The 9,505-nt window shown below is 48.4% G+C and overlaps 1 protein-coding gene across 2 annotated transcripts in view; it reads right to left on the bottom strand.

Moving 5' to 3' along the window:
- Positions 1–944: 944 nt before the first annotated feature.
- FBXO36 (F-box protein 36) overlaps positions 945–9,505 on the bottom strand; it is an 82,293-nt gene continuing 73,732 nt past the window's right edge. The window contains exons 4-5 of one of the 2 annotated variants that reach the window (XR_012072925.1): positions 3,563–3,937; positions 945–1,426 (exon numbers count right to left, since the gene is read on the bottom strand). Coding sequence is in view for 1 of the 2 variants with exons in the window: in XM_006207962.4 (XP_006208024.1) it covers positions 3,749–3,937 (189 nt within the window). In the remaining variant the exon portion in view is untranslated. Of the gene's footprint in view, positions 1,427–3,439; positions 3,938–9,505 lie in introns of those variants that run through there. The other variant, XM_006207962.4, reaches the window with a different exon arrangement.

Genomic DNA, 9,505 nt, shown 5'->3' with positions numbered 1-9,505 from the left:
TGCAGAACATGCAGTCTATCTGTCGACTCTATCACTGGCTGTCATAAAGCATGGCCTAATCAAACTTTATAGACCTATGCCGTAGTTTACAGACCCCGATCTCTAAGACAGAAATAATATCATTTATCTTCGAGGGCTGCTATAAGAATTAAATCGGTTACCGCCTGTTTATTTCTTGGGGCTCAGCAGACACGCGATCAGTGCAAGCTGCTGTTACTGTTACTGGTCCTGAGGTTATTCCAGCTCAGACTGTGACTGTGATCCGTGGCTCTCAGGCTTCCAGGACAGGCAGAACAGGCTCCCCAGCTGAAAACAGCTTTTCTGAATGGAGGTCTATGCTCGAGGGAATGTGACTAACGGGGAGTCAGGCCTCTGTAGCTCCCGCCCCTAAGGGTTCCACGTTGCAAAGGCCACAGAATGTTACCCCAGTGTGCAGATGATCTCATTTCAAAACAATAAGTAGGTAAAGCTAAGACATTGATTTTACTTTGTACAATGAACCTATTACCTAATCGTATGTTTTTTAACTGCAGGCACACAATTTTCTTTGGTGGTACCTTGTCTACTTAACATTTTGACATCCAACCCAAGATATCCATTTCAAGTTGAAGCCAACTGTTTAGAGTTGAAAAGCTTGGATCCTCTCTCACACCGTCTCATACATCAACACAAACTAAAGATAGAGGTCATTACACTAAAGCTCAGAGCAGAAAACTATGCGGCACTGATGGTTTATGCAAGATCGTTTGATATTAGTCTTCAGCATCTTGGGAGTTGGTTTGGGTAATAAACAAGGACCAATGACCATCTTGTACACAAGCAGCTTGGAAAACAGTAACAAGTTGTGACCAGGGATTTGTCCCTATCCCTGCTTCCCACCCCTCCCCCAAATATAATCTCAGCCTAAATTCCTGGCCCTACTTGGTGAAATAAAACATTGCAGATTCCATATAACAGAGGTTTAATGCACATACTCTGCCAACCTGTTCAAGAAAAAAAGCAGTAATAGAAGTTGACATTAAGTAAAATATTTTTAGCTTATAAATTAAACATTCACATTTGCTACTGTTATTAATTTTTTCTTATAACACTAAACATATAAATTATCAGAAAATGTCAGTATTTTACTTTTACAGTTACAACAGTGAATAAAAACGGAGTAGAAACACTTTTGACTAAAAAGATGAGAAAAGGCAAAACTATAAAATGTTGTGACATTTCTCTCGGAAACGGTGTGTCATCGACAGAGCAGATTTACCCATCCCCAGGAAAGCTGTCAGCAGAGGCAGAGAGGCAAACCATCGTTGCCTTCCACCCAGTGGATCCTCGTGCGGGTGCTAACGTGGGATCTGAGTGGGAGAGGGGCACATGTTCCACCCCTGAGGAGGCTGGTGCCTGGCAGGATTTTAGGTTTCTGATATTGTTCCTATTTTGGCAAAAATAATTATAATCAGGTAATGAGGCACTCAAACTATAAGGGCAAATAATTACTGAGATAATCTAATAACCTATGTTGTTTAATTACTACCTAATAATAGCCAACATAGTAATTAAGCTCATTTTTAATAATTTAGCTAATATCTATTTTTATAGTATAATCTTTTTATAGAGACAGTAAGAGTTTTCAAATGGCCATATTTGTGTTCTTACTGATTCATGTTGATTCTAGATTATTAGGCACACCCGTAAGCTTCCAGAACGCCGTTGATAAAACATTATACATGAAATTTTTAAGCTGTTGACATTTTGCATCCATGTTATAAATGGGTTGTAATTCGATACTTTTGCAGTTACGTTGCCATACCACGTTGCGGGTACACACAATTGCTGTATACACATGGTATTAACCTATATTCTGTTGCTGAAAACCTGGCTGGGAGTGAAGTCTGGAGCTTCAGGGAGAAACAAGGCAGCAGAAGCCACACAGGAGCATGGGCCCTCTGCCTGCCTGCCAGCCAGCCACCCTGCCCTGCCCTGCCCTGGCCCTGGCTGACTGGCTCCTAGACAGAGAAGGAGGCCTGGGTCTCTCGCCAATTAAATCTTTGCTCTGTGCTTGGACTAAATCCAGATAGAACTTAACGGGCTCCTCATCGGCCAGGAAGCAGATTGCGTTTGATTTCACAGATGTCCCTGGAAATCCAAGACTGAGTGTTAAAGAGTGTGTGGATGGCGGTTAAAATCTGGTTTGATACTAACACAGGTTTAGTAAAAAAAAAGAAAAAAAGAGTCTGTCACTGAGCCATGGCTATAGAGCTGTTCCAGCAGGAGTGAGGAGGGAGAGCAGCCAGGGCCCACCTCTTCCCCACTGTTCGGGGGTCCTCGGGTCCAAGGGGCGTGGTGAAGCAGGGGGAGGGGCAGTGCAGGGGGAGGGGGAGGGAAGGAGTGGGATGGGGGCGGCAGGATGCTATTTTTCCGGGCGGCAAACTGGAAATTGCAGGGAAGAAGCGCTGATAGGGTCGGTCAGGTGATGGGAGGTTGAGCGCTGCTTTGCTCTGTAGCCTAAAGGAGTCGTTAGACTATTCGCTGCCATGAGTTCATTGTCTGGAGGTACTTAATTGCCATGAAGGTGCAGGAAGAAGACAATTTTTAAATAACTCATCTCAGGGAGGTAGAATTTCCTCCCCTAAAACTACTGCTTTTGCCCCTCTGCCAACTTAACAGAACACAAACCATACTTGGGTTTTCACAGTTACCCACAGCCTGTATGCTTAAAAACTGCTGTTATACTTGTATGTGGAGCCTCAAAAAAACCACCAACTAGTGAATATAACCAAAAAAGCAGCAGACTCACAGATACAGAGAACAAACTAGTGGATCCCAGTGGGGAGAAGGGAGGGGGAGGGCCAGCATGGGAGGGAGTGGGCGGCACAAACTGTTGGGTGCAAGACAGGCTCAAGGATGTATTGGACCACATGGGGAATATAGCCCATATTTTGTAATAACTGTAAGTGGAAAGTTACAATTTGAAACCTGTATAAAATTTCTTAATTAAATTAAAAAAATATAAATCACCCCTCCACCAAAAAAAATCCCTCTTATAAAAGTGGTAACTGTCCACATTCCTCAGAGGAAGCGGCACCCCTCTAAGAAGGGTTCATAGGGTTATTTGACAACGGGAAGTCCTGGGAAGTCGGACTCTGCAAAGGCCTTCAAGGAGAACGTCTTGACCTCTCTCCAGCAGTGCTGCAGGCCCAGGTCAGAGGTGGTCCACACTAAGGGGATGGAGCCTGGCATCCCAGGCTCACAAGATGGGGACCCTGAATACTAACCTCGGACAGCAGACTTGGGAAGGCAGCTGCGTTCAGCGGGAGTGCCTCCCACAGTTCCCTGCGGGGACACACAGTGTGTACTCGGGGACAGACTCTGATGATACAACACTAGGAAAAACTTCACAAGCCCGGTTCCCCTTTCCCACACCTAGATAAAAACATTTATAATAAAACCTGCTAAGCATCATTTATTGTTTGTTTCTACACAGCAGAAGCCTCTATTCTTATGGGCATCAGGGCAGGGGGCTTCCTGTCCTGCAGCCCTTGTGCTGGGACCACGACCTGAGCCTCACCGTGGCAGGGTCTGTGGCTCCGGCAAGGCACTGCAGAGGTGGGCTAGCTGCGTTTGTGTGCAACTACTCTATGGCTCCTTGAATCAGCAAAACCTCAGTTCTCAATCAAAGGAAGCAGAAGAGGTTTGGACGCAGAAGGGAAGCGCAGCCGCGCCTGGGGTGCCCGGCGGGGAGGAGCGCGTGTCCCTACGGCTGACTGCTCCTCTGGCTTTCGTGTCTTTGTTTCCTCCTGCGGAGGTGCCGCTGGAGCTGCAGCTTGTTGGTGAAGAACATCTGTCTCCAGCCCAGATCCTTGGCCAAGGCGCGCATATCGGGGGTGATGTGGTCACAGGTCGACTGGACTATCTGCTCCCACAGATTGTCAGACCTGCACAGCTGCGGGGGGGAAAGTCAGAGGTGGGTTACATCGCACATGGGTTCAGGAGAAGTCGTTTGCCCGCTCACAGAATCACCACCCAACTCCTGCTGCCTGTGAGACACTGGAGGAAACACCACGGGTGCATGAAGATATGCCAGACACGGTTCCGAGCCCAGACACTTCCTCTTTGAGGAGAGGGGCACGTGCACAAATGTCTGAAGGACAAAGCAATATTCAATTAATGGACTAAACCAAGTCTCCATCTCGTTTAAGATGTGGAAAGCGAGATAGTTATAAATAGTCCATATACAACTTTACATAGTTTATATATACATTATATGGTTGATTTCCAATTAGCCACCAAACAGAGGCTGATGGGGTTGACCCAGAGCTGCGGCAGCTTCTCCAGCGGGAGCCTTGCTAACTCCTGCTCAGCCCTGAAGTCATCTCCTCCCGGCTTGCACCGCTGACAGCTTCATTCTCTGCAGGCCACTCATCAAAGTGAACCATCAGCCCTTGGAGACTGCCAACCAGCACATCTAAAATCTACCCACGCCTGGTGCCGGGGTCCGGTCCACAAGTTCTACTCGGAGTCCTCTGTGTGCCTGGCATCACATCGTGCCTCAGAGTGGCCTGCAAGATTCCGTCCACTCCCCGAGCCTGCCGGGCACACGGCAGACTGAGGATGACCTTCCCTGGGATGTTCTCCTGCAGTCCGGGGCTGTCACTGGGGGCCATGAGGTTGAGGACGGACAAGACCCCTCTGGCCCAACATCTGCCCAGGACCTCTTTGCCCTCTCTCCAAGCTTCCGTTTACCCAAGATTTCCTACTAGGACTTTTGCCATTGCCACCATCATTTATGGCAACCACACTCATCAGTCTCCCGCTACTAAACACTCTTAATGTGGAGTTTCCTGACCCCTTCCTTCCATGCCACCGAATCCTTCCTGAAGTTAAGGCTTCCGTTATATTTATTTAGCATTTCTGACCTTAGCGATAGCCTTGATTTTTTTGGTAGGAACACACAAGACTAGAAACATGGAAAGGTGCTGGATATTTGATGTTGCCTGGTGAGAACTCCAGCAACACAAAATGTGCTCAAAGAATGGTCCCACGTGGGCCTCAGTGATGGACGCTTCCTGGCTTCCTCCTTCTGGTGCCAATCGTGCACTCTGGGAAGTCAATCACCAACCAGATTTCCCTTTTCTTCGGTCTGTTCGGTGGTCGTCAGATGTGAAAATCCACAAGTGGAAAGAACAGGAACGGTGGACGATTGATGGTCCTTAATGAGGAGCCCACAGTTTCTTTAATCCAGGGGGGCCAGAGCACGTGGAGTGGGGCCCCTCCTTTCTGCTCAGACCCTCCCAGACCTGCACCCCCTGGAGCAATGCCCACAGAGCCCTCTCTCACAAAGAAAGGCAAGAAGCAGGTGGGCCCCTTGAAGGTCAACAGTGGTGGGAAACAAGGTGGCCTCTGGGCAATGAGCAGTGCCGATCCTGTGTCTGTGAATAATAAAGACAACTGAGCTGACTGACACGATGAAAATTAGAGTGAATTAATCCTTTCACCATTTAACGTTGCTTTTAGTAGGAAACTACGTTACCACTTAAGAGAAGCAGACAGGCTTGGTAAAATCCCTCCCATCCCAGAATACTGAATTCAACTCTGCTCTATTTAGAAAGGTGTCAGGAGTTTTGAGGGCCTAAATGCTTAGAAACATGCACATATTGGTGAAGAGGGAAAAGGCATCAGAGCGGATAAAACAGAGTCAAGAGCCAACGTGCTGAGATCCACACACTTGATTCTGCAGGAAAGGCCTTCCCTCACGGCTCAGTCATTCTTCCTTTCCTTTGAGTTCGTTTTAGTTTCGTGCACAGCCTTGAGACCTTAGCAGTTAAGCACAGCAAGTCAGAAGGGTGGTTGACACCATCAGGGGCAGAGCAGCGAAAGCAGAGACCAACGGGTTGAGAAACTAATGGTCAGGGGAAGAAACAGGAAAGAGAAAGGCAAACTAAAATCACTACAGTTTGGCCCATTTAGTGTAGAGATAAGGCGCCCCGCAGTTTTCAATAGCCACTTCACGCGTCCATTCATCCACCCATCCAAGCTGTATGGAACGCCTGTTGTACGGGACAGGCCCTTGGTTTCAGACCACAGAATACATTCTAGGTTGTTCAAGTGGAAGGGGATCCAGGAGAGGCAGCTCACAGAATATGTAGTAAAACCAGAGGGAAAGGTTCAGTGCTACACAGCCATGGACAACAGCAGCCAGGTTTTAAAAAAAATCAGAAGAAACTCAGGCTGTTCTAGGAGGATTCTCCCTGCTTCTGCTGCCCCACACTCAGCACCTCGGATGGGATGACACCTTGGACCGGACATGAGAACCCCGCCCCCCAACGCCTCCAGCGCTGTGCTTGCAGGAGAAGCATGGCGGCTGCCTCGCCTTGCTCACGTCTTCCTCCCAAGACTCTCGCACGGAGGTCTCCTGGACAGAGGCCAGGCTGCAGCCCAGCTGCAAAGACATCCAGGAAACGCAGTTGTTCTCCTCCTTGCCTTTACAGCACAGAAGGGCAACTCCATGTAGTATGAGGGGGTTCAGATGAGTGTGGAGCCAGCCAACCCACAGCACGCGCCTTGGTCTGACCTCTGGCCCCTCTCATCCACACGGACCCCGCTTCCCACACTTAACTTCCAGACGACAGCAGCAGCACAGCTTGCTCCCACCCGGCACAAAGCAAGTCCCCGCCACACGGGTGGAAATATGTTCATTCTCTGCCTTCACCTCCACCCTACTCCTGCCAAGTCCCCGCAGTCACTGCGAACCTCTAAGTGATGTCTGCTCCCTCAGTTAATCCCAGTTCATCTCCGTATCCTATGCACTAGAATTAGAAAGTTAACTGGTACCAACTTGCCCTGAATAAAATAGTAGAAGAAAAGGAAGGAGGAAATGTTGGTTACATATAATTGTATATATAACTGGGTGAGGAAGAAAAGTTGGGGAGCTACTCTAGTCCTGGGTTCTCCAGCTGGTCACAAGGCAATGGTTGTATTTGTCGTTTTTTATTCTACTCCCCATTCGGTCTTCCTTTTGTCCTCAGTCAGCACCTCAACTTGTCAAGATTCTGCACCTGCTGATGTGAGCCAAACTGTCTCCAATTCCTGCCAGGTGTGAGCACTTCCTGATCCTGCAGATAGAAGACGCTTTCGTCTTCTTAAGTAAGATTTGCCATTGAACATGCCAGTATTAGAAGGCACTGGCAGGGATGGTCCGGGTTCCCAAATACTTCTCCGTAATTCCACTGTGAACCAGCAGCTCTATTTCTCCCTGATGAGCTAACATGGTAATGCTAATGCCTGTTTTGGGGTTTCTTTGGCCGGTTTGTCCAGTGGCATTAGGAGCCCCATGTAGCCTGAGAGCAATCTTAATTTCTTGTTCAACAGTCATTGTTGTTCCTTGGGTGAAAGCGTTTATTTATTTTTTAATGGCGGCACTGGAGATTGAACCCAGGACCTCGTGCATGCTAGGTACGCACTCTACAACTGAAAGCACTCGTTCTTTGACTACCAAGCTCTCTAACCTAGTAAAACCCAAAGTTGTGGTGGAGGAAGCAACATTTTTTCACCTCGGTGACAAGGTGTGATTGATCCCAAGAGCTACTACTCCCACCTCCGTTCTTTGGTCGTAGCTACAGAAGCAGCAGGACCGCGTGCCGGTCAGGGACTGGGGGCATGTATCACGCCCTGTAACTGCACCCCATCCTCACCAAGTGTGGCCTGCTGGCTGGTGGAAGAGCAGGCATCCCCAGTAACCACTCCTGCTCTGAGGACCACTGTTTCTAGGAAGTGGAGAAAGCTAAGGGCAGGCAATTGTGTGCTCATTTCCTTATTTATTTACATCTATTGGTTTAATAAATAAATGTATTTATTTCAGCACAATAATCTGAAGCCATCTGGTATGGGTTACGATGGTGGGAAAATAAGGCACTCAGTCAATCACACACGACGTGGCCGGAGGAGCATGGGTGCGAGGAGGGTGGCTCCGCACCCGGAAGAGGTGGCTCATCCAGGGAGGACACAGCGCTGCTCCCTCCACGGGGAGGAGGGTCCAGTGTGACTGACCCATCAACTCGTTACTGACTGAGCCCCTGGGACATGGCACCGTCCTGGGGGTTCAGTATTGTCTCCCCCATGACAGTGGCCACAGGAAAAGAGGAGACTCACATGGTTGAGCCCAGGTGCAACTTCCATTTTTGCCCCTGGGGCACCTGGTTTATGAACCCAGCTGGGAGATCAGCTGACTGACATCCGTAGAGCAGACCCATCTCATTACTGACGACCTCCTCAGCACCGAGTGTTCTCTGGTCACATGAGACACGAATATCTGTTCCCTTTGGCGTGCTCTGAAAAGTCCATCCAAAATACCTCTTCCCCGAAACTCCTCACTCGTCTCCAAATCTTGTTCTTTTCAAGTCAAAACATTTGTCTCTGCCCTACAGAAATCCAAGAGCTGTTTCTCAGAAACAGAAGAGTTACCTGCGAAAGCATCATGCCTTTACTCTAGAAGCCTGGAGGCACAAGCTGTCACCTTCCCGCTGCAGCCTGCCCCGGGTTTCGGCAAGGATCCCACGGGCCATGGCCATATAGGCCACAGGCGCTTGGAGCAAATCTACCGGATCAGAAGGAGCAGTGATGTGGCTGCTTCCCCTACAACCTGGACCAGTGGCCGGACCCCACGTAAAACTGGTAGCTTCCTGGGTGACTTGGTAAATGAATCAGAGATGCAAACTCCAATGTGCTGTATGTTCGCTTGAGAACTGAAAAGGTCCACAAGACCTGTGCTGCTTTCTCACGGCAGGAAGTGACAACCAGACAACAGAGCCTGGACAGTGTACTGAGATGGCAGGCCTCTCAGCTGCTGAGGAGTTCAACCCCTACTCCCTGACACGGACGTATCTTACAAGGCATCTAAGCGTCTGCTACTTCCTGTTCACCAGCGTGGTGTCATCAGTGTGGACCAGCACGTGTAAGGTGATGGCATCCATAGCTCTGTAAGGGAAGTATGACCCACAGCTGGAGAACAGCTGATAACCCTAAGGCAAAATGATGAAGGTGTGTTGCTACCCCCATCAGGTGAAAGCAAATCTATTGTGGCATTCTTTCTGGAAAATCCAGGAGGCTGTGAGGATGGTGTGGAACAGGGTGGTGGCAAGGGAGGAGGTGAGAGATGGTTAGATTGTAGATATATTTTGAAGGTCAAATTCATAAGACTTGCTGATGAATTAGCTGAGAAGGGGAAAAGAGAAAAAGTAAGGGTGAGCTTTTTGGCTTGAGCAGTTGTGTGAGTGATGTTGACAAGAATGGAAAAATAAGATAGGAGAAGGCGAACTGGTGAATAGGTATGTGTTGGGGGACATGCAGAGATGTCTGGCTCTGACATGTTAAATTTGAGATGTCTAGACTACGTCTAAGTGCTGAGCCTGCAATTAGACATAAAAGTTAGGTATTCAAGCAGGCAACTAGGGCTGGAAACATGTTTGAATATTATCTGCATGTAAGTAATATTTAAAGCTATCATCTCAGGGTG

The sequence above is a fragment of the Vicugna pacos genome, chromosome 5 (genome assembly GCF_048564905.1).
Source record: "Vicugna pacos chromosome 5, VicPac4, whole genome shotgun sequence".
In the NCBI taxonomy this organism is placed as follows: Eukaryota; Metazoa; Chordata; class Mammalia; order Artiodactyla; family Camelidae; genus Vicugna; species Vicugna pacos.
This window is presented reverse-complemented; position numbering and strand designations above follow the sequence as displayed.